The sequence below is a fragment of the Triturus cristatus genome, chromosome 3_1 (genome assembly GCF_964204655.1).
Source record: "Triturus cristatus chromosome 3_1, aTriCri1.1, whole genome shotgun sequence".
Taxonomy (NCBI): Eukaryota; Metazoa; Chordata; class Amphibia; order Caudata; family Salamandridae; genus Triturus; species Triturus cristatus.
Window position 1 is genome coordinate 207,121,739 of NC_140583.1, and position 26,518 is coordinate 207,148,256.

The 26,518-nt window shown below is 44.3% G+C and overlaps 1 protein-coding gene across 1 annotated transcript in view; it reads left to right on the plus strand.

Moving 5' to 3' along the window:
* Positions 1-26,518, plus strand: part of RAB8B (RAB8B, member RAS oncogene family) — a 184,472-nt gene that overhangs the window by 52,198 nt on the left and 105,756 nt on the right. The window contains exon 4 of the mRNA XM_085643672.1: positions 8,662-8,739. Coding sequence (XP_085499798.1) covers positions 8,662-8,739 — 78 coding nt within the window. The remainder of the gene's footprint in view (positions 1-8,661; positions 8,740-26,518) is intronic.

Below are 26,518 nucleotides of genomic sequence, written 5' to 3' on the forward strand. Positions count from 1 at the left end.
TGTGCATAGATCACCGCCTAGTGTTGGGTCCGGATGATTGCACATTGTTGTCCTGGAAGAGTCTTCGAAGTATCACGAGATAGGTGGCTCCTCCCCTTGGACTACAGTGCGCATGGGCATCCTCAGATTGTTTTTTTCCGCCATTGGGTTCGGATGTGCTTATCTTAGCTCAAGTTAGGAAAACTTATTTAAGGCCAAAAGCCTTTAGGTATCGTCGGTATTGTTCGCGTTCGGTATCGACAAATTATTATACTTGTTCTCGGACTTATTCACACTTCTCGGACCTAGTTTCGGTCCGAACATCGATCGACTTTCGAGGATGGAATCGAGGACTCCCTTCAAGAGATGTCCTTTATGTCATGCGAAATATCCACACATCGATGTCCATCCGGTGTGTAACAAATGTTTATCACCGGATCATGATGAGTCCAGGTGTATGGCCTGCGCCCGGTTCCGGTCAAAGAAGACACTTCGGAATCGACGGGCGGCTAGATTGGAGGCCAAACAATCGGCGCCTAACCCGGTTAACATATTCAGCACCGAGGATGAAGAAGTCGAGAGCGTCGAAGAGATTGACTCGAGCCATGCTTCGGAGCATGAATCCCAATCTGACGAGGATGATGAGGTGATCTTTGAGGACGAAGACGTCGTCGACGAGGTAGGAGACGACGATGAGGCCCTTGGGGCCGAGGAAGATAGCTCGGGCGAGGAGCTAGGCCAATCCGTCGATGCAGAGGCCGAAGGAGACAGTCTTGATAAGGCTCAGGTCGAGGGATCGCCTGCGGGCCTTACCCAAGCTCAGTCGGATCGTTCTACAGCCCCGCCTAAAGGCCCGGCTTCGAACATTTCAAAAGAGCCAACAATATCAAAAAAGACTGGATTCGATTCAGTGAAAGCGAAACCAAACACAGCACCGGTCAAATCGAAACCGAAAGTGCAACTGGTTCAGGTCGGATCGAAGCCCTCCAATCCGTCGACACAGAAAAAGGACATTGGAGCCGACCAAAGAAAGAAGGGCTTCGGTACCGAGAAACCAAAAAAGGGCTTCGGCACCGACGACACAGAAGAAGGCCCTCGGTCCCGATAAGACGCAACGGCCTATGGCACCGAAGGTTGGGGCACCAACCACCAAGGTCACGGTGGTCGATCCGACTACGTCAACACCGAAGAGTGCGGCGACTGCCAAACTATCGGATCAACAGGGCGTCGATCCAAAACTTCGGATCGAAAACCCGCAGGCTGGAAAGACACCGGAGACCGCGTCGAGACCTGTCTCCAAAGAGCCTATCGGTTCCAAGGCACCGTCTACATTCACGTTGCAACAGGTGTCGGAGTCCCTAAAACGCATCAGGGAACAGGCCACCCTCGAACCAAAAACGGGTCCCGAACCACACAAGGTCGCCAAAGCTCACTCGGCGCCGGCACCGATCAAGTTTGGATTGCCGCCACCAGGGGCACCGAAGATGTTCGAACTTAGGAGGAGTGTCGAACAACCACGAACAGTGTCCACGGACAGAACCGATGTCGGACTCGCAGGACCAGTTTATCGACGCCGACACTGGTAGGCGGCTGTTCCGCAAGCGGAGAATTGTTCCAGAGACTGCTTTGGACTCATACAAGATTCCACTAAAAAGGAAACTGGCATCAGGTTCGACGCCAGTGCTTGTAGAAACATTCCAAACCTATCATCCGGAACCACCATCCTTTTCTCCTACACACTCGGAGGCGGATGCAGGAGAGGGCTATCTTGGGGATGATACCACTTATCCTGTGGCTAATGACCCTGATGACCAACAGCAAGACCAAGACCAAGCATGGGGAGACCCTACTGACCAGGGTGACCCACAAGATGCTCCTGACACTCATCTTTATAATATCAAACCATCTCCCACTGAAGATACTGCTGCTTTTAACGCCCTCATTGAAAGGGCAGCTGCCAATCACGGAGTGGAACTCCATTCTGACTCTGTGGAGGAGGATTTCTTGGTGGACACGTTCTCCACATCTGAAAGAACGGTCAAGACTCTACCAATGTTGAAAGGGGTTCTTAAACATGCTAAGGACATCTTTAAGGAAACGACCAGGGCACGGGTATTGAACCCGAGAATAGAGAAAAAATACAAACCAGCACCCGGAGACCCAATGTACATTAAGGGTCAATTGCCGTTGGACTCCATGGTAATTTCTAATGCTCGCAAGAGAGCTAACTCGCAGACTACAGGTGATGCTCCTCCTCCAGACAAGGAGTCCAAAGTGCTGGAAACATCAGGCAAAAGGATAGCAGCACAAGCCGCAAACATCTGGCGCATTGCCAACACTCAGGCACTCCTGGCCCGATACGACAGGTCACACTACGATACACTAGAAACACTGCTAGAACACCTACCAGATGAATACAAAGAAGGAGCGGAGCTCCTCATCAGAGAGGGACAACTCATTACAAATGCGTCCATCAAATGCGCACTAGATGCAGCTGACACTGCAGCAAGGGCAATCCACACTAGTGTGATGTTGAGGAGGCACGCATGGCTGAGAATATCAGGCTTCAAACCTGAGATTCAAAATAATATCTTGAATCAACCAGTCAACCCAGACTTTTTATTTGGCCCCGAGGTTGACACTACACTGGAAAAGATTAAAAAGGACACTGAAACTGCGAAATCTATGGGGGCTCTACAGTCGCAGCAGTTTCGGAGTGGCTCCTTTCGTCGCCCCGGAAATAGAGGAGCAGCTAGAGGTCAGGGGTCCCAGCAGCAGTACAGTAAAGGAGGTACCCAGAGTACCTATAATAAAAACAATAGGGGTGGATATCGTGGATCCAGCTCCAAAGGCAGAGGACGAGGACACAACAACACCAGGTCCTCCGCCAATAACCAACAGTGACGTCTTGTCGCTGCCCCCCGCCCACATAACACCGGTCGGGGGGAGACTCCAACAGTTCCTGCCAGTCTGGAGATCCATCACCACAGACAGGTGGGTCAGAGAAATAGTCCAGTACGGTTATTGTCTGGAATTAACATCCAATCCACCCAACATACCACCAAGACACCGTCCTATGTCCGCAGAGCACTTGACATTATTGCGGCAAGAAGTACGAAGTATGCTGCAAAAAGGAGCCATAGAGCTCGTGCCCATGGAACAGCGGGGGTCAGGGGTGTACTCTCTGTACTTCTTAATACCAAAAAAGGACGGGTCTCTCCGACCTATACTGGACCTCAGACCTCTCAACTAATACATTCTGTCAGAGCATTTTCATATGCTCACCCTCCAGCAGGTTCTGCCGTTACTCAGTCAGGGAGACTTCCTAGCAACACTAGATTTAAAGGATGCGTATTTCCACATACCCATACACCCATCACACAAAAAATATCTCCGGTTCACTCTTCAGGATCAGCATTATCAGTTCAAAGTACTCCCTTTCGGAGTAACAACAGCGCCCAGAGTCTTTACCAAGTGCCTAGCGACAGTGGCCGCACACTTAAGGAGACAGCACATTCACGTCTTCCCTTACCTGGACGACTGGCTTGTTTAGGCAGTCAGCCCAGCAGTATGCCAGCCACATATCCCACACCATTCACCTTCTTCACAGTCTGGGATTCTCACTGAATTATCCAAAGTCACATCTCCAACCCGCCCACGTACGGCAGTACCTGGGCGCGACTATAGACACTCTGGCTGCCAAAGCTCAGCCAAATTTAGCGAGAATCAACAGCATGCAACTGCTGATAAAGTTCAGACCACAACACTCCCTCCCAGCGCGAGTGTTCATGCAGTTGATAGGCATGATGGCTTCCTGCATCTTCATAGTCCCGCACGCGAGACTATATATGCGCCCGCTTCAGGATTGCTTGGCACGTCAATGGAATCAGACTCAAGGAGAGTTGAAAGACCTAGTGTTGGTGAGCGGTCGGGCATGCAACTCTCTGCATTGGTGGAATCCACAAAACCTTTGCAAGGGCCGACCGTTCCAAGAGCCTGTTCCACAGATAATACTGACGGCGGACGCGTCTCTCTAGGGATGGGGAGCTCATGTACTCAATTACACAGTGCAGGGACTATGGACGACACAGCAACAGAAGATGCACATCAACCTTCTGGAACTGATGGCTATCTTCCTGGCAATGAAGGCATTCAAAGTACACTTGTGCAACAAAGTCGTGTTGATCCGGACGGACAACATGACTGCCATGTACTACATACAGAAGCAGGGAGGAACACACTCTCCACAGTTGTCTCATCTGGCTCAGAGCATGTGAAAGTGGGCCATTCAGAGGAACATGTTCCTCATGGCGGAACACCTCCCGGGCAAGGACAACCAGATGGCGGATCTGCTCAGCAGACACAGCCACCAAATGCACGAGTGGGAGCTACATCCATCAGTACTCCAACCGTACTTCCAGCAGTGGGGTCATCCAGAGATAGACCTATTCGCCACAAGGGAAAACGCAAAATGCCAAAGCTTTGCCGCCAGGTTTCCGCATCCACAGTCGCAGGGCAATGCGATATGGATGAACTGGTCAGGCAGATTTGCGTACGCTTTTCCCCCAGAGCCATTAATACCGCTAGTGGCACGCAAACTACGGCAACACTCGATGACACTCATCCTGGTTGCTCCAATGTGGGCACACCAGCCATGGTACACCACGTTACTAGAACTGTCCGTGGTGCCGCCTCAAAGACTGCGGCTAACGCCCAAACTTTTAACACAGAACCATGGCGAAATTCAGCACCCAGATCCGCAACAGCTGAACCTGGCGATCTGGCTCCTGAAGTCTTAGAGTTTGGCTACCTAAACCTGCTTCCAGAATGTATGAATATCATCAAGGAGGCCAGGAGACCCACGACCAGAGCTTGCTATGCGGCTAAATGGAAAAGATTTGTTGTTTACTGTAAAAACAATGACATTAATCCGCTGGATGCATCCATTCAGAACATCTGCTACCTGTTACACTTATACCGATGCAATCTGGCATACAACTCCATCCGTATACATCTAACCGCAATAGTGGCCTATCTTCAGAACAGGCAGCACCTCTCTTTATTCAAAGTGCCTGCCATCAAAGCCTTCTTAGAGGGACTCAAAAGAGTGATTCCTCCAACTCACCCACCGGCACCGGTGTGGAACCTGAATGTGGTCCTCACCAGATTAATGGGTCCACCTTTTGAACCTCTACATTCATGTGAGATTCAATTCCTCACCTGGAAAGTAGCCTTCTTAGTGGCAATCACTTCGTTGAGAAGAGTTAGTGAACTCCAGGCACTAACCATTCAAGAGCCATTCATACAAGTTCACGCAAACAGAGTTGTACTACGTACTAGCCCCACTTTCATGCCTAAAGTGATATCGCAGTTCCACATGAATCAAACTATTGAACTGCCTGTTTTCTTTCCAAATCCACAAAATGTCGCGGAGAGAATGCTCCATACACTAGATTTAAAGAGGGCCCTCATGTACTATATAGACAGAACAAAGGATTTTAGGAAAACAAAACAACTGTTCGTTGCCTTTTCTCCACAACACAAGGGCAACGCCATTTCCAAAGCAGGGATAGCCAGATGGATCGTTAAATGTATTCAAATTTGCTATGAAAAAGCTAAACGCACATTAACGATTCCTCCCAGAGCCCACTCAACACGAAAGTTAGGGGCGTCCATGGCTTTCCTAGGGAATATTCCATTAGAGGAAATATGTAGAGCAGTCACATGGTCCACTATACATACATTTACAAAACACTACTGTGTAGATGTACATTCCAAACAGCAGGCAGCTGTAGGACAGGCTGTTCTCAAAACCCTTTTTCAGACTGCTGCAGCTGGCACGGGCAGCCGCCGCTAATGGAGGGACTGCTATATAATCTATGCACAGATATGAATTCAGCAGCCCACATGCCTCGAACTGAATATGCTACTTACCAGTATGCATCTGTTCTTGGCATGTAGGGCTGCTGACATTCATATCGCCCGCCCTCCTCCACGGCGCCTGTAGCGGCTGCAGCATTCAGAATTACTGTATAGCATGGTCATCACTTACTGTATCTACTCCATCACTGCCACAATGGCGAAAAACAATCTGAGGATGGAGAGGATGCCCATGCGCACTGTAGTCCAGGGGAGGAGCCACCTATCTCGTGATACTTCGAAGACTCTTCCAGGACAACAATGTGCAATCATCCGGACCCAACACTAGGCGGCGATCTATGCACAGATATGAATGTCAGCAGCCCTACATGCCAAGAACAGATGCATACTGGTAAGTAGCATATTCAATACCCTACTTCGCTCACGCTGCTGTACAACAAGGCTAAAAGACATTGGCAAAACCATCAGGATCCCACATAAGTAAAAGCTAGTGGCTTTACCAATGGATTTTTTAATGAGCAAAGTAGATAGTGATTTGATGATCTCTCGCTGTCTAGGATCAGGGTAGTGCTACGGACTCTTCAATGATGTGTGGCTATGAAGCTCCCATTCCCCTATCATTCTTTCCTTAAGTTATGGTCTCGGTCCAGAAATCTTGTTAATACCTCTGGATGGCAGGTTCCTTAAGTAGATGTAAGGTTGTCCATTGCAAAATAGTGTGTTGAAGGGATTTATTGTCCATCCTCTGGATTTACAGTTCAACATCTAAAGTATTTTCGATGCAAGATAGTGAAGGATTCACAGAAGTTGTGAACATAGAGGCCAATAGTGCAGGAGTTTCCATTGATCAACAACTTAGTGAATTAAGTCTTGTGCAGGATTTACTTAAGTATTTCTGCAGTCTGTTTTATAAAAAAAAAAGTGGAGTGCATTGTTGTTAATCGAGTTTAAAGTTATTTGAGAACTGTGCTCCTCTTGTATTAGCAGCGCCTCCTGTTTGATTTAAAGTTCTGTTTATACTTAGCTTCTGCCTTGGAAATTCTGCATGCCACAGTAAATATATATACATCTGCAGATTCCGCACCTTAAAATATTCCCCAGGTGCCTGACTGGTTCCGGAAAATAGTGACTCTGTGTGCAGGTAGGTGGTGTTTATCGGTTCGATGTCAAAAGGGACATGCGCTGTGCCTATATCGGCATCATCCCAGCTCGCTGACATCAGTTCTTTTCATTCCGTGCCAGCAGAGCTACTTGGGTCACTTTCTGCTGCTCTTTTTTTAGCTTTGCTCCCAGTGTGCTAGGGAGATGCTTCCCAACAAACCCACAGGCTTTAAGCCATGTGAGGAGTTTCACAGACAGATGTCTCTCTGCAGTGCCCTTTGTTTTCCAAGGCCTGTATCCTCCTGCACGTCGATGCCCCCGAAGGAGATTCACAAGCGAGCAACGGAAGAAAGCTCTGCACCAATCCCGTGGGAGATTTTGGGGCTGTTTCCAGAGCCGTTCTGCGGACTATCCTCTTCTCACTCAAAGTTCTCATATTTGATGAGGGTAGAAACAAAAAGCAGAATAAGTGGAAGCGTTCTTAGGCCTTCTCCGAGCAAGCACCATGCTTCTAGGCCCAATCCCGGCGAAGCCGCTGGCCAGATGCTCTGTACACTTCCCTGAGTTACCTGGAGCAATTTCTCCCAAACTCGAGGAGTTTTCTAGTGCTTTGCATTCCATCTTTGGACCATGGCTCCCTCTAGTGTGCCTTTTGGCTTCAGCAAAGCCGGAAGATGCGCCTCCTGTGTTACTGTTGGCGGGTTCACCCTTGACGTCAGTCGACCCTCTGGATCCGCCCCCGGAATGGACTTTGCATTAAGATTTGCCTCGTACTAGCTAAGAATGGACTCATTCCACCAGGGCCAAAGCCGCTAATAGTGCTTTAGCATGCGAGGTACCAGTCCTGGACATCTGCCAAGTATCTACGTGGGCATCCCCTCGCATGTTAACAAATCACTAAAGCTTCGACATTCAAGTCCGTCACAACAGACATTTTTCTTGATTGGTTCTCCAGGATTTCCTAGTATGAGCTAGTTCGCAGACCCCTGAGATGGGTGATGTTGCTTGGGTAACTATTTTAAGATGAGGACTCAGTGGGTAGACGTCTCTATCAGAAGAACTAGTTACCTACCTACGGCAAATCTTTTTCTGGTATCTAACCACAGATTTCTCGCTATCCTTCCTGATCTGCTAACCGGGTTCTTCACCCTAGCATCAGATTAAATTGTGCACACTGGTCAAAAATCATTCTGGTGTGGCTCCTGTTTTTGACACACAAATACTCATGAAAGAAACGGATGTCAGCACACTGGGGTGGCGCCATATAGGCACGGCACACATCACAATGTATATCTGATCGATGCCACCTGCTGGTGTGCAGTGGTGCTGCTTCCGATTGTACAGATCCGTTCTAATACTTGGGGAATATTTTAAGGTGAGCAATCTAAAATTATTCTTTACCAGAAAAAGCCTTAATGAAGGTAAGTGAATTGTTCGTTTTTACATTCCCAGACACTACAAGTAGTATATAAAAGACATTTTAAAGCTTTCATCTGCAGACTTATTCAAATACACACATTCACCAATACTGTTTGGGATGTGTCTGTTGAACACAGGTGCTGTTTAGTGAATATAAGCGTGCCTTTATTTAAAATGATTCATATTTACAAAATAAACAGCCTTGTGTAACAAGAATCCACTTGTATTTCGTGAAGTCTCTGTAATCATTTAAACTAATTCTCATTCTTTATTTTTCCTTAGGGAATCATGCTAGTATATGACATTACAAATGAAAAGTCTTTTGAAAACATAAAAAACTGGATAAGGAATATTGAAGAGGTGAGTGCTCATAAAATCATCTCAAATATATATAAGAAAAAGCAAGCAAATGTTTTGTATATGCTTGAAAACCAGGTTCTATTTATGCTTGACTTGAGTCATCTGGTAGGGTGCATTTTAAGGTCTCTCCTATGCAGCGCGCAAGCGCTGCTTTGGAGTGGCCTCTTGGAATCACTCCGTACTTTTCTGGAAACTCGTGCATGTACTGCACTGTTTCCATGTACAGCGTTTACCTTGCATCTGTTTGCAATTATCGCGCCTGCCGCTGCTCGCTCCCGCAAGGTAAACGCTGTACATGGACTTCCGGCCACGCTCCACTGAAACCCCTTTAAGTGGTGCCCTCAGCGCAGCACGCCCTCCTTGGACTTTAACAGTGACAGCCACACGACTTTACATTAGTTGTGTGTGGCTCGCTCCACTCTATTTTTGCAACATTATATGTTTATTTATTGCTTCATCTTTAACAATGGCGGCCGCATGTGTAATTTTCAAAATGCACGGCTCGCCTGACATGCACCTCTGATGAAATTTGTTAATTTACAAAAAATATTTGATTTTTTTCTGCAGCGTGGCACACTTTAACAATAGAGGCCGCGCGCCTTGCTTTTCTTCAGCGTATGCAGGGGTGGGAACGGGCCCTTGCCACAGCTTGAGGAGGAGTTCTCAAAAAACACCCTAGGACGCTTCTCCCTGATGCCCTCCAGGGCAGCAACACTGCCTCACAGCCCCGCCAGCGCTGCAACTGCTCGGCATGATGTCACCATACACACTCCACCCGCTATACCCCCCGCTCCGGTTCCGACATCCTGGGAGCCACAAACTGTTCAAGTTTTAAACTTAGTTTGCAGGCGGAATTCGCGTCTTGCCCCGAGTGTGCATACTGGCTGGGTCTCGCTATTTCATTAAAAGGTAGGCACGTTTTTGCGTGTGTCTGCCTCTCTGCGTGTCTGTAATTCTGTCTGCCTGTGTATCTGTGTGTGTCTCAGTGAGATTGTGAATGAGTGTGTGTCGTTTGCGAGCGTGTGCGGCTGCCTCTCTGCCTGTGTGTGTTTGCGTGTGGAGCAGGCTGTGTAACTGCCAAAGGGTCATTTCAGAGGACATCCGTGGGACCTTCCTTTTGTTTTTGTTTACTGTATATTAGTGTCCAACCTGACCCTGTAGGCTCCACGAAACCTTGGCACAGCATACCCCCCACTCAGTTCCCCCCACCAGCATTGGGTAAACATTGTGTAATTTGTTAAAACTGCTGCCAAGGTCCGTCGGCGCATGTGCACACTAGTTACCATTACAGAGGCCAAGTCCCACAATTGCACCCGCACTCTAGGAATGCTGCCTATACGTTAAAACTTTTTTTATTTACTATATGTTGGTGCCAAACATCACCCCGTAGGCTTCACGAAACCCGGGCCCAGCATACCCTCACTCAGCTCCCCCATACCAGGAGCAGGCCTAACGCAGCAGCTGCATCTCTTCATGCCCCTAAGCAGTAAATGTTGTTCAACTCAAGTCGCTTCAGCTGAACGAATATACACCACTCCCATTTTACAGCTGCACTAGTTGCTTTGTGTTATTTTGTTTGTTGTGTTAGCATTTGGTAAACGTGTATTTCTGGGCAAATCTCTTTTTGTAGCACGTTAACATTTGTATCACCACCAAGGCTACATTTTTACTGCAGTTTTATCGGGCTCGATATATAACCATGGGCGTGTATATATGTGTATATATATACACGCCGTCGCTCTGGGCAAATAAAGAAACCAGCACCAAATCAGGCTCGTGTACTCTTTCCTTTGGCAGTTGAAGGATCCTCAAGGCTGTTGGAAGTAGTCTTTCTGATATATATATATATATATATATATATTCACTGAAAAAACCAAAGGTTTCACACAAGTTATAGTTATCTGTACATTTCACTCGTAAAAAACCAATGAAATTCCACGTTATAGTTAGTGCAGGCAACTATAACTCACGCGACCGCAATCCTCTGCTGATGACATATGTGTCTTTATGAAAAAAAAATATTTGTAATATATGTATAGCTAAAATTTAATGGAAGAAGACATGGGCAAATAAGTGTCTAAATACAGTATTAGCATCAGCAGAGGATTGCGGTCGTGTGAGTTATAGTTGCCTGCACTAACTGTAACGTGGAATTTCATTGTTTTTTTACGAGTGAAATGTACAGCTAACTATAACGTGTGTGAAACCTATGGTTTTTTCAGTGAATTTGTACGGTTTTTTAAATGCTAAGTTACTTTACGCCGTTCGTGCCGTGTGCGCCCACTTCACGCAGTTCGTTCCGTGCGCGCACAGTGAGCACGCAGTGCGCTCCGCGCGCCCACTTTACGCAGTTAGTGCCGTGCACGCACGGTGGGCCATGTACGCACGATGCGCTTCGCGCACCGTCCGCACACGGAGAACATATTATGCGCTTCGTTGTGAAAGGTTATCGATTAAATGTTCATCAACGCGTTTTGGGACCCCCCCCCCCCTTTTTTCTCAGCCCCCGCTTGACGAATCACCCCGAGACTTTCAGGGTAGGAGCGGAGCGTAGCGCCCCATTAGTTTTGAAAATTTTGCGAGGATTCGTCAATCGGTGCCAAAGTTATTCAAAATAGAATTTTGAGATTTCCTATGGAAACACGGTCCTAACTATAACTACCTACTGGCGACCACCAGTAGGTAATATATATATATATATATATATATATATATATATATATATATATATATATATATATATATTAAAAAGAAATAAACCGCGCTTTATATTTTATTACAGTTGCATTTCTATTCAAGTTTAAAAAAAAAAGGACAACAGGCTTTTTGCATCTGGTTGTTTTTAGTGGTCTTGTGTGCATTTTCTTTTTATTATGACACTGTTAATTGTACATTTTGTTTCTTTACACTACAAAACACAGTGCTATATTATCATGGCTGTCTGCAATTCTACTAATGTTGTTCTCTACCTAGCCCTAGTCCTCTCCCCGCACCAGCAAACAAGTAAAACATGTTTTCACTCTGCAACAGCATTAATACAGCATGCCCCCTTTTATACAACCACCCTCTTAATATCGTATTATAATAATGCTGCCAAGGTCAGTAGGCACACGTGCGTGCTAGTCACCATTACACCTGCTACGTCCCGCCTTGGCACCCATACTCCAGGCACGTTGCCCATTCATCTCCAATGCATTTTGGCTCATTTCATATCGACTTTAGATAAAAAGTGTACGATTATTTGAAAATGTTGTGTGTGGGCATGCTAATAGGGGATAATCTGCTGCATGGCTAATCTTATAAGGTCCCAAAGGTGAGACTTATTGGCTATGCCAATGCTTGTTAGAAATAACTGGCTATGTTCAGTTAATTTGAACTGAATATTTATGCCATTGCTGAAACACTTTTTCTAGGACGTAGCTGGTCAATTTACCACCAGAGTTCTCACGTCCACCACACTATTTTTAAACTGTGTCCAGTTGACCACTATTAAAATCGTCTATTGGTTTAAATTGCGACACATTTTAACTAGCACTATCACTGATTGCACTGTCTTCACTCACAAAAAAAACCAGCTCCGCTGTAAATCAGGCGTTGTAGCACACCGGGGAGACATTTGGTCTCTCCGGTGGGAACCCAATGATGAAGCATGTCACCAGCTAGGCTGGTGAGTGAGGGTTCTTCTAAAACAGAGTGATTCACCCCCGTGCCTTGTGAAATATCTTAGCACTGGTCCAATTCTGACGGACACACTCTTTCTTTGTTTATCTATAATCTTATAAGGTCCCAAAGGCGAGACTTATTGGCTATGCCAATGCTTGTTAGAAATAACTGGCTATGTTCAGTTAATTTGAACTGAATATTTATGCCATTGCTGAAACTTTCAGGTACTATAATGTTCATCAAATGAAAAAGTGACCTTATAGAAACCTGAAGAAGAGAAAATGGCAAAATAGTAAAGAAATAAAACTTAGAAGAAAATTGAAAGCAGCCAAATGGACACACTAACCAACTTAATATTTGCTCATTGAGTGCTCTGTAGTGGCACAGTGGATGACTGAGGCTGCCAAAAAGGAGGATCTTTGCAGGTGTGATGTCTAGTGTTACTGGCCTGTGCTCAATACCTGAAAAAAATTTTGGGTGCACAGGTGGGAAGGGGCAGTGATGGAGTCAACCTTTATCTGCCTGGCTGACAAAGACGTGATCTTTGCTGAATCTTTGCACACCCAAGCTGAGACTCCATCAGACTGGAGGCAGAAGTGGAATAAAAAATAAAAAAATTTAAAAAGGCAACAGCCGTTTTTGTCTGTGCACTCAGGATCTGGAACAGCAACCTTTCTAGCCTATCCGAATTCAGGAATGATATCACCATGCACCTTTTTTTTTTTTTCGAACATTTTTTTTTAAATAAAATCTTCAATGTACGCTTATTGTAAGCAACTGACATTGCATATGACAAATATAACTGCACCGTAATGACATGCACCTTTTCATATTATATATAATTGAAGTGACTCCCCAATTGCTTCTAGTTCCCCTCATTACCTTTTCATATTTTATTTGACTCCAGGTTACTCCCCTGACCCACTTTGTGACATTCAAATATGCTGGGTCTTCCACCCCCTCTCCCCCCTCCCCCCCCCAAAAAAAGATGCAGAGCAACTATTTCTACCCAGTTTACTTGTCCCGAAACTCATTCTGCCTTGCCACCCTTCATCTCACAAAATCTGTTATTCATTCGGACCAGGCCTACTAGGCCTGCGAGGCCCGCCCATCTGTTCTAATTACACGCATTCCTTACCTTAAGTTCACTCCAACATATAATTTTCCCATCTGGGCACTTCAGGGGGTTTTTGGATCGCCCCATTTTTTTTGTTGCTATGCAGGTGCTTGGTCAACATCAAGGCCAGGAGTGTGAATTTCTGTTGGACTCTTGCATTCTTGGTTTTTGGCATAATCTTTTTTTTCCCTACTTGAAAACAAGTGTCTGGAAATGTAAAACACCAACCAATCCTGGAGGGTGGGGAGTTCTTTTCAAATCAGAGAAAGGGAAATGAGGGGGGCGTAGGGGATACGTCCTCCCAAGTAAAGACTTATTACCTATAGGGTAACCCTTTTGAGCTCAATACTCAATGTGTTGAGAAGAAATGCTCGCCACACCTGCACTCCACCCGCTAGTGGTGGGAAAGGAACATTCCTGTTCGAGGCATGTGTGCTGTGAATACACATGCTTTGCATCTAGTGTTGGACTTGGATGATTACAAGTTGTTTTTGTTCCAAGAAGTTTTCTTCAAGTCACAAGGCTGTGTGACTCCTCCTCTTGGTGATACAGTGCATGGTCGTCGACTCCATTTCCAGATTGTTTTTTTCAGACGTATGTAATCTCTCGTACTCCAGTTCGAGACTCTTTTTGGGATCCCTTCAGTTCTCTAGTAGATCTCCACTCAACAGTATTGTCTCAATCGTGTAGTTTTATTGCATTCTGAGCAATCGCCCTTCGGCGTTGCGCGTCCTCGACTCTCTTCCTCGGGCCACGCCCGGCTGGGCCTTTCCTTTACTTCCATGGTCCTTCGGAGAATGACCTACTAATAAAACAAACTGTGTTCCGCTTCTGACCGAAGTAGTCACTCTAATTACTCCCATACCGGCCCAACACTCTGTTTGCAACTAGTGCCTCTCGTCGGATCATCAAGAGGAAAGCTGAGAGGCCTGCAAGTCATTTTGGTCAAACAGACTCTACGAGATCGACGTGCTCGATGCCAAGAGTTGCAGGGTAAACAAACGGACGTTGTACTGGACTTTTTCGGCTAACAGGAGGCAGACGAGAAAGCATTGGCAGCACAAGAGGAATAATCAATACACAATTTCGATTCCGACCAGGACTCGCCCACCCTTCAGCCAGCACAGAAGCATCGGGCAGGGAATACTTTAACCCCTGCTACAAAGCATAGTCTTCGTCCGAAAAGACTGCTTACAGTCTGCCACTTCATAAAAGCCATGGCGCCCACTGAAAAACTGACTCTGAATCCCCACCCTCGGGCTTGGCTCCGAAGGGTTGGCCTGCAGCAGGGGCCTCCACCTTGTCAATCACTGGGACTAGAACGCCTTTACCATCCGTTTCGGCACCAAAACAAAAACATACTATTTAGGATCCGACCACAGCTGCACCTAAATCAAAACCTTCTTCACCAATGCGTTTCACTCAGCTCCGTCTTGCTGGTTACACGATGGTTACATTCTCAGTCGCCGTCTCTAGGACTTCTCTCCTTCGGCTTCGGCAGGCCAGCGCCTCCCCTCTTCAGGCCGCACTCTGATTCCTCAGCCGTGGCATCCAGTGCACAAGCTCTGCCAACCTCCGCACCCTCCCAGCTTCTTACTGCTTGCAGGGAGGGTGCGGGGGGTCTCGCTACCGCGGCGCCAATGGTGCACGGTTCACCATCTCCATCGCTGTCACAGGAAGCTCTGCACTATATACTCCGACATGTTGGGCCGTGGGCCGCTTGGCTGCTCGATTCCCTACCACAGCCCTCACACCGGCGCTTATCAATCCGGGGTCAGGCCCACCCGAGACTCCAGTGTCAGAAGAACTTCCACCATTCCTTTTACGGCTGCGATGTCTGCCAGTTGTGGTGGGTAATATGCGGATTGGCTGTCCAGCCCACAGCCTCAGAGTGGCGGCCATCTTGCGGCCTGGCTCTCTAGCACCCCGAAGCAATAAGTGAGGGTTAAGGTAACATTTAATGGGATATTTTGAAATATTAAATTCATTGATCCAAATTTGAAGGTAGCATTGGATCCACTTATCCAAGTGTGAGTAAACACATACTCTTTTTCAGTCCAAGCACTTCTCATCTTAGTTATCATGAGTGTAGTAGGCCAGTACTTGAGAATGTCCCGAAACGGTTTAGCTCATCGACTTTATTATTGAAGTCTGGTTATAACTGGTATTTCAGGCACGTGTCTAATTCTGCAAGGCCATAGAGAAAGGAACAAACCAATCCTGGCATGTTTGCAGGTCTACTTAAAGAAAGCTGCCACTGAGTATTTTGCTACTTTTGCGCAAAAACATCTGAGACCAAATATTTACAGATAAATTCATTTCTCTTTTATATAGTGTAACTGGCAGCTCCTAATACAATAGAGATTTATGCTTATCAAATTTATATGCATTGAAAATCCTACTTCTAGCGAATGTTTCCTAGTAGAGGCATTTATCTAAGGATTGAGCATCTGAAGAAAACATTTCTTCACAAATGCCTCTAATATGCATGATGCCTCCACTTGATCCCTTGCTCAAATAGTTGCTCTGACCATGTGCAATACTAAAGTGAGCCAACTGGAAGTTTTGCAAAACTAGATTATCCCTGTGCACTCACAAATATAATTGATGGTTCAAAAACTCATGTCGGCGCTCCTTGTGTCACACGGAGTCCAACCGTGTCTTAAACTGTGCAGAATGTTGTGGGGAGTGTCACCTTCCCACTGAACAAGTGCGCACTGTATTCAATGAAACACTGAGGTTTCTTCACATAGTTCAATTTATTGATTGAAACGAAAAGTTACTCCATAAGGTTGAACTTCAAAAATTCATTAGTTCATGAATCACTTGAATATTATATCCATAATCATCTTTTGACAAAGCGTTCTTTGTGTTCAATGTTAAACATCCACCCAATGCATTTCGGGTCAATCGAATCTGACCCTTCTTCAGGGGTCTATAACAAATGAAACAGGACCATTAAGTTCACTACATAGTGCAAAAATGAGCGCGATGAATTAATTGGCACACAAATGAAAGGCAAAATATACATCTACCACATCCGGATTTAAAAGTAAAATGTGCATCTATTACATCCGAAATCTAGGAATACGATTCGTGGAGTTTTTAATACAAACTATAACTGTGATGAATAGCGAAAAGCAGTTAAAGGACTTGAACAAGAAACTTTCTATGCCGTGTGGTAAAAATAATTGTATAATGGCGTGTATAGGGACGACCAAGTGAAAATCACCCATGTATTGAGCGAGCCAGTTTTAACAGACCATGGCGGTTAAGGTTCAAAGTTAAAGTGTCTGAAGTTAAATTCCATTATACGCGTCTAAACATGTATTTCATAAACCACTTACTAGGGACCGGCGGGTCTCAGTTGCCGTTGAAACTCTATTGTCGATGTTCAATATCCGCGCTGATGCAATGACTGTAGTAAAGTGGAATGTGATAGGTCGAATGATATAATGAGATCATAGTCACATGATACGGGAGGAAAGGCTAATGGTGACGTATAAGTGGAAGGCCAATGATTTTGTATCACACCTAAGCGTGTGTCTCACGTGATAGGGGGAGCAGCGGCTTGACTGGTGCTAGCGCGTTGAATTTAATAAAGTAATGTGATGTAGATAGAAAAAAGTGGTGTGATATAAATGGAAAGAATGTGTGCTGAAATGCTGAAGGTTCAGAAAAAACCACTGGATATACAAAATAAAAGTTCACACTAAAAAGACGGATAAAAACGTGTCTGTTATTCCAGAGTTTTCACCCAGAGGCTCTCCAGAAACATTTACCAACTTCCCAATACATCAGAATGAAACGCATCTCATCCAACAATGAAGATTTACAAATAATTCTTGATGAACAAACGGTGAAATATCGCCAAAGAGGCTATCCTGAAAACGTGTTAAAGACATCTTTAGATAAGGTGTTAGTGCAATCATGTGATGATCTATTGCAAGAAAAAACAACTAATCAAAAGAACAAGACTGTATGCATCTTAAAATATTCCACAGAATCATTGAAGATTAAAAAAGTCATCAATAAACATTGGCGCATTATACAAATGGAACCTGATTTGAAAGATTTTTATGATGACAGAATAACCTTCGCATTTCAACTATCCAAAAATTTGAAAGAGATATTGAACACACCAAAGAAAATCATGAAGAAATGGCATGGTATGCTTCAATGCCACAACTGCATACATTGTGGGAATGTTATTGTTGGCAATAAATTCACCCACCCCACTAAAGGTTATCCCATAGCTCTCAACCACATTAGTACTTGTGACACGGCCAATTGCATCTATGCCATCAAATGCCCGTGTGGCAAAGTATATGTTGGTCAAACTGAAAGGAAAATCAAAATCCGCATCACAGAACACAAGAGCAACATCAGGTTGAAGAACCTCAAGTCTTCTGTAGCATGTCATTGGATTGAGGCTAAACATCAAATCTCTCAACTACGTTTCACCATACTTGAAATGATCACACAACGCAGAGACCATGATCCCATCAAACAAAGATTAAGAACGGAGTATTTTTGGATTAAAAAATTGAACTGTACCCATCCTAATGGGATTAATGATCGCATAGAGTATGCGTGTTTTTTATAATACACTTCAAGGACACCACATTGGCAAGAGGAACATTCTGGTCCGAATATCATGTGTAACGTTTTGGCTTTTATTTGAGTGTTATTTTGTATCTTTTATTGTCCATGTGTTAACACTGTCTCTCTTTTAACTTTTATTTTGTATATCCAGTGGTTTTTTCTGAACCTTCGGCATTTCAGCACACATTCTTTCCATTTATATCACGCCACTTTTTTCTATCTACATCAAATTACTTTATTGAATTCAACGCGCTAGCACCAGTCAAGCCGCTGCTCCCCCGATCACGTGAGACACACGCTTATGTGTGATACAAAATCATTGGCCTTCCACTTATACGTCACCATTAGCCTTTCCTCCCGTATCATGTGACTATGATCTCCTTATATCATTCGACCTATCACATTCCACTTTACTACAGTCATTGCATCAGCGCGGAAATTGAACATCGACAATAGAGTTTCAACGGCAACTGAGACCCGCCGGTCCCTAGTAAGTGGTTTATGAAATACATGTTTAGACGCGTATAATGGAGTTTAACTTCAGACACTTTAACTTTGAACCTTAACCGCTATTGTCTGTTAAAACTGGCTCGCTCAATACATGGGTGATTTTCACTTGGTCGTCCCTATACACGCCATTATACAATTATTTTTACCACACTGCATAGACAGTTTCTTGTTCAAGTCCTTTAACTGCTTTTCGCTATTCATCACAGTTATAGTTTGTATTAAAAACTCCACCAATCGTATTCCTAGATTTCGGATGTAATAGATGCACATTTTACTTTTAAATCCGGATGTGGTAGATGTATATTTTGCTTTTCATTTGTGTGCCAATTAATTAATTGCGCTCATTTTTGCACTGTGTAGTGAACTTAATGGTCCTGTTTCATTTGTTATAGACCCCTGAAGAAGGGTCAGATTCGATTGACCCGAAATGCATTGGGTGGATGTTTAACATTGAACACGAACGCTTTGTCAAAAGATGATTATGGATATAATATTCAAGTGATTCATGAACTAATGAATTTTTGAAGTTCAACCTTATGGAGTAACTTTTCGTTTCAATCAATAAATTGAACTATGTGAAGAAACCTCAGTGTTTCATTGAATACAGTGCGCACTTGTCCAACTGGAAGTTTTGTCAGCCGGCAAACTGAATCACTGGCTCTCATCAGTGATCCTTCATGGCTGCCATACTTATTGAACATGAAAATAGATAGTTGGGCACAAATAGACTTCATTGCCATTCATAGAAGAGTATTTGTGGCTTTTCCCACAAAGATCAGCCACATGCAATTTTACTTAACCAACAACAGCTTTTTTTCTTTACTGATGAATGGACACACAGATGGAAACTGTTATTGCAAAATTAATTTGTGGTTTACACACGCATTGATTTTCCACAGATTGACAAATCAGCAAATTAGCTGAAGGAATTTCACCTTGAGATTTCATGCGGCCATTGCCTTGAATGCCTCTGACATATATAGCAATATTGCTATACCATGGCAGGCCGGACCTCATACCGGGAAGTGCAGCAACTTTCAAGAGATCATCTATTGTCTAAAGAATAAAAATTACTTCTTTCTTACTCCACTCATCATATCCGAGTGTAGGAGATCCTGGCCCGGGTGATAAAGCAGTATTGGGATACATCGCATAGGAAGGCAATAATCTGGTCTTACTTGAGCCTCCTGTCCTTTAGCATCACCTCATCCACCTTATGTTTTTTCCCACTCAAATGAAGTTATTTCATTTACATGGTAGTAACTGAGAATTTTGCCTTTTTAGTTAAGGGTAGTTAAGGCACCCTTTAGGTGCCTTAAATTCAGGAATGTATACTTTTTACAGTGCTGAGGATGTTACAAATGTTGTCATTACTTGTATCTTCACCAGTAGACCTGTTTTATTTGCAGACTCAAATGTCATTATCAACAGAAATTCCTTCCTTGAATTAGGGCAGTAGTATGACGGTGATCAACTGCATGGACAGTCTGCACTGATTATTTTTAAGTTTTGTGGCTGAATGGCTAATATAGATTCACGCTGTTACCATTCCGCAAACTACAATAATTATACTTGATATACTGTTTGTATGCCTGCCACCTGTGCTCCAGAATTCAGGATACATAAACTGAAACTTCTTTTTTGATAGATGCATAGAATTCCACCCAGGAGAGCCATTCCAGAACTAGACAGTCGGGGTCTCTGTATCGAATATCATACACTACTCCAGGAGGGAGAAAAAGGGTCTGAGGGAAAGTTTACCGTCCAAGCTACAGTTCCAATCCCCAAAACCTATAACAAACAAACAGTGAGGAACTGGTGGTCTAATGAAACAAAACTTGTAGGGAACAGAACTACCAACATCCCAAACACAAAGATGAACTTAACTACATGGGAATATACCTATGTACAGCAGAGATCACAAAAAGTTGTCAGGATTTCCATCAACTGCCAAGAGAGGCCAGTGTCATCATCTGGTCATCCTTCAATCTTAGCCACTCTTCCTCAAATCCTTGAGGGAAATCGTTTAGCAATAAGATTGCAACTGAACAAACAAAGTCTAGTCACAGAAGGAGAGAAGCAAAAGGTAGCTGATCAGTGTGGTCACGAAAGATAGTAAATTATCTCTTGCGTGATGGAAATAGTATTAGTGCAGTGCAGGACAGTGAAATTTAAAAAGGAGTTGGAGAAGAGAGAAACAGCCTTTAATCACCATCTCTGTGCCAATCCTATTAAAAACATATTAAAGCAACTTTGAACAGATAGGTTGCTTCACAGTGGGTCAACTAGTTTCAGCCCAGATGGAACTGTGTCCGGCTTTCTTCAGGACCTATATATTAAATGGAGCTACTGCAACAGTGAAATAGTGGTTTAAAACAAAATTGTCAAATGTACAACCTTGAGTGATGAGATCTCAGAAAAGGCAGGGTGAACTTCACTCCTGAAACAAATGGAGAAATCAAAGTATTTATTGTTTTGAGAGATAGGTATAGTCTAATAAGTTCCTTACAAGTCTAAACAACGCATCATTCGAGGCGGTTCTTTATAAGCAAATGCCAATAATTATTGGCGCACTGTAATAGTAAGCTATTAAAGCTGTGCACTCACCTGCACCTTTCTAGATACAGACCTCACCTGGTCACTAACTCAGGGATGGGAGACCCCGCTCTACAATGAATAAGAGAGTGGATCAGTGTTAGTGTGAAGAATGCTATGTACTCCTTCACAAATGTTTTAGAATACTAATGTAGTACTTCCTCTTTCCATTATGTCAACCAAACATTCAAAACATACAGACATTCAGAAGGGGGTTAAAAGTCTCGGGACGGATCGTTCTCCGAGAGGAACACACACACAGAGACATTTACTGTGCAACCTTCCTAATCAGTTGTCTAAAAGGAAGGAAACGGAAAACAAGTGGCCACATCCGTAAAGTTTGAGCAACGATAGATACAACAGTCTCTGTAAGTGAGAAAGAAAAATGTGTCTATGAACACTCAGTCGAGTGGTCACAATGGTGTTTGTATCATGTGGTGATTTACAAGGTAATTTAAAACCCAGGTCAGGTGTAGTTCACGATTCAAAGTAGGGAGATGGTTAGAACATCTCGCGTACTGGGAAAGAAATGGGTGAGTTCTCATGTACAGACGACATACCACTGAGAAGTATTGTACTGTGCAGAACCTCAAACTACGCTAATGCTTGGGCAAGCTTCTAAATGTTAAAATTAGAAGAGAACGATTCATGCATGTGTAACACTCACCTATCCGTCGGTGCCTCGGGCTCCCCTGTGTGTTTGTGGGAGGTACCGAGGCGCCGATCAGGTGATGCATTTATGCGTGGCAAACTAGCCGGTGCCAATCAGAGCATACGGTTAGGACTACGAGATGACATCATCTTTACAGGAAGTAGTAGTTCAAGCAATGTGCTTGTACATGGCGACAAAACTGTTGTCAATAAAATTACAATATGACCACCTGGTTTAACGGAATGGTCGTTCCACAGCCCGCAAATGCTAACAATGTACGTTGTGGGGACAGATGCATGAGGCGGACATGAGAATGTCTATCCGCAAGGTACCAGAATAGTGGTGTCAAAATAGCCCAAAGAGGAGTGTTGTACTGCGCAAAACCCACATTACGCTAATGTTAGAGTAAGCTTCTAAATGTTGAAATTAGAAGAAAACGATTTATGCACGAGTAACACTCCCCTATCCGTCGGTGCCTCGGGCTCCCCTGTGTGTTTGTGGGAGGTACCGAAGCGCCGATCAGGTGGTGCATTTATGCGTGATGTTCGAGCCAGCGCCAATCAGAGCATACGGTTAGGACTACGAGATGACATCATCTTTACAGGAAGTAGTAGTTCAAGCAATGTGCTTGTACATGGCGACAAAACTGTTGTCAATAAAATTACAATATGACCACCTGGTTTAACGGAATGGTCGTTCCACAGCCCGCAAATACTAACAATGTACGTTGTGGGGACAGATGCATGAGGCGGACATGAGAATGTCTATCCGCAAGGTACCAGAATAGTGGTGTCAAAATAGCCCAAAGAGGAGTGTTGTACTGCGCAAAACCCACATTACGCTAATGTTAGAGTAAGCTTCTAAATGTTGAAATTAGAAGAAAACGATTTATGCACGAGTAACACTCCCCTATCCGTCGGTGCCTCGGGCTCCCCTGTGTGTTTGTGGGAGGTACCGAAGCGCCGATCAGGTGGTGCATTTATGCGTGATGTTCGAGCCAGCGCCAATCAGAGCATACGGTTAGGACTACGAGATGACATCATCTTTACAGGAAGTAGTAGTTCAAGCAATGTGCTTGTACATGGCGACAAAACTGTTGTCAATAAAATTACAATATGACCACCTGGTTTAACGGAATGGTCGTTCCACAGCCCGCAAATACTAACAATGTACGTTGTGGGGACAGATGCATGAGGCAGACATGAGAATGTCTATCCGCAAGGTACCAGAATAGTGGTGTCAAAATAGCCCAAAGAGGAGTGTTGTACTGCGCAAAACCCACATTACGCTAATGTTAGAGTAAGCTTTTAAATGTTGAAATTAGAAGAAAACGATTTATGCACGAGTAACACTCCCCTATCCGTCGGTGCCTCGGGCTCCCCTGTGTGTTTGTGGGAGGTACCGAAGCGCCGATCAGGTGGTGCATTTATGCGTGATGTTCGAGCCAGCGCCAATCAGAGCATACGGTTAGGACTACGAGATGACATCATCTTTACAGGAAGTAGTAGTTCAAGCAATGTGCTTGTACATGGCGACAAAACTGTTGTCAATAAAATTACAATATGACCACCTGGTTTAACGGAATGGTCGTTCCACAGCCCGCAAATACTAACAATGTACGTTGTGGGGACAGATGCATGAGGCGGACATGAGAATGTCTATCCGCAAGGTACCAGAATAGTGGTGTCAAAATAGCCCAAAGAGGAGTGTTGTACTGCGCAAAACCCACATTACGCTAATGTTAGAGTAAGCTTCTAAATGTTGAAATTAGAAGAAAACGATTTATGCACGAGTAACACTCCCCTATCCGTCGGTGCCTCGGGCTCCCCTGTGTGTTTGTGGGAGGTACCGAAGCGCCGATCAGGTGGTGCATTTATGCGTGATGTTCGAGCCAGCGCCAATCAGAGCATACGGTTAGGACTACGAGATGACATCATCTTTACAGGAAGTAGTAGTTCAAGCAATGTGCTTGTACATGGCGACAAAACTGTTGTCAATAAAATTACAATATGACCACCTGGTTTAACGGAATGGTCGTTCCACAGCCCGCAAATACTAACAATGTACGTTGTGGGGACAGATGCATGAGGCGGACATGAGAATGTCTATCCGCAAGGTACCAGAATAGTGGTGTCAAAATAGCCCAAAGAGGAGTGTTGTACTGCGCAAAACCCACATTACGCTAATGTTAGAGTAAGCTTCTAAATGTTGAAATTAGAAGAAAACGATTTATGCACGAGTAACACTCCCCTATCCGTCGGTGCCTCGGGCTCCCCTGTGTGTTTGTGGGAGGTACCGAAGCGCCGATCAGGTGGTGCATTTATGCGTGATGTTCGAGCCAGCGCCAATCAGAGCATACGGTTAGGACTACAAGATGACATCATCTTTTCAGGAAGTGGTGGTTCAAACAATGTGCGTGTACAAGGCGACAGAACTGTTGTCAATAAAATTAATAAAATATGACCACACAGTTTAACGAGAATGGTGGTTTTACAGCCCGCAGGTACTAACAATGGACATTATTAAGACGAATGCATGAAGCGGACGTAAGAATGTCTATCTCCAGGGTACCATGATAGTGGTGTCAAAATTCCGGACAGCCCAGAATGATTATCGTGACTAGTGTCCTCAGTAATGTATAGCATTGGCATTACATGGTCTATGTAGGTGTGACCAGCATGTGTGTAAGTATGTCTATTCATAAGAGGACAGGTGTCATGCGCTAATCAGCTGATGAAAAGACATGATGAAACAAATATTGAAGTAACTTTATCGACAAGGACAAAAGTATATTGTCTACAGAGAGCGCCAAAACAGGGGATCTCAAAAGGATTTACTGATTATAGAACTCCAGACGAATTAGCATGGTTCGCAATCACTGGGTCCTAATTGTATTGTGGCCGTAAAGCTTGACCAAGGTAGGTTTTGGGCAATTAATAGCGAAAGAAGGTGTCCCTGATTTCACCTTTTAAAACTGTAGCCACATCTAAAGAATGAAAAAAATAGAAACAGCTTGTGTTAAACTGATCTTCTCGAAATATATACAACATCTTTCACTAAAGAACAATGGAAAGTTACCCGTAAGCTCCGTGTTAGAAGTCTCAAACAAAATCATCAAATAGCATTGTACACATCACCAAGGGTAATGCAACGGAACCCTCATATACTGGGAATACATGCCCAAAAAATGTATTGCCTTACAGTGATGTGGCTGTCCCGCAAGACTAGCAGCACACAGCATTGAGTCTTACAAAACCCTCCCATGTGATAAAAGGTTGCTCGTAAGCCTGTTAAGCGCATAATCCGCTCATTTGTAGATGACCGGGCACGACCAGTCTCTTTCCAGCATGAGAAAACACTTAATGAACTCACTGTTGTAACAAAAAGGAAACGTAGACTCACATAACCAAAACCATTTCCACTCTCATGTTTCCAGTAAAGTTACTTTTAGATCTGCAAGTGAAACACAGGGCCACCGCCCAGACATAATTAAACTAGTGCCAACACAAGGAGATGATGGACGGAGCGCTGACATTTTTCAGACACTCACCCCCCCCCCCCAACCCCTTCCCCCCCCCCCCACCCCCCAGTCACAGATCTGGGTTGAATCCACCATAGTTCTTTAGCTCACTTCGCCACCTCAGTTCAGACCCAGCTATATGCAAATCAATCTTGACCCTGTGCCTCATGGGAACAGTCCAGCCCGAACTGCCAAGCAAGGTCTTCCCTGAACCGGAAACAAGCGTCTAGGGAAAAGAAACACCACAATTTATGATCTAAGCCGCATACTTTTTCCTTAACTTTATAGCAGTGATAATATAGATAAATACAGAAAAACTAATTTCTGGTGTGGCTAAAGATTGTAATTATCCCAGGCCTTCTTTGTGTGATGTAAAGGGCTTGTGCAAAAGAATTGGAGGCAAAAACGGAGCTCTCAGCGAACAGTACACAGTGCAAAATAGCATAAAGTACTCAGTAGATTGGGATGAGGTGACATCACATGGGCCACAAGAAGGAAAGGCAACCCGGGAACCAGCCAAAGGGAAGGCAACTAGATGATGTACATATTTAATCTTAACCTTGTCAGACAAAATCTGGGCTGCAAATTAATAAGCCAGGTTAAATAAGATTTCATACCTGGAGCTTTAAAAATTTGCATATAGCTGTTGATTGAGCTCATGCTAAGAGACCTTTCAATTCGGATCTCCTCCTTAAATGCAGGAACTGTCTTTGGACCTGGCCACCTATGACCCTAAATCACAAAGGAGACCCATCTCCCCCCCCCCCCCCCAACCTCCCACCCCCCCTTCCCCCCCCCGAAACAGATTGCAAATAACTGTGGGTAACAAGTTCCTTTTCTCCCATAGGGAAACACTGCTGCGTAAAGATGCATGAGCTTGAACTCTTTTTCTTACCTGTAAAAATTTATAACTGCAAAAGTACTTACTCAATAACGAAGTTCTTGGTATCAAATTGTATTTAATAATTCAACTTATTTTTCTGAATTGGTCTCGAATTTATTATTGCCTCGGAGTACAACAAATGCTTAGCACTACCTTCTGATACGGCAAACTGCTCACCCACACTATCACGAAAGAGAATATTTAGAATATCATTTGTGCCTTTGTAAACCAATT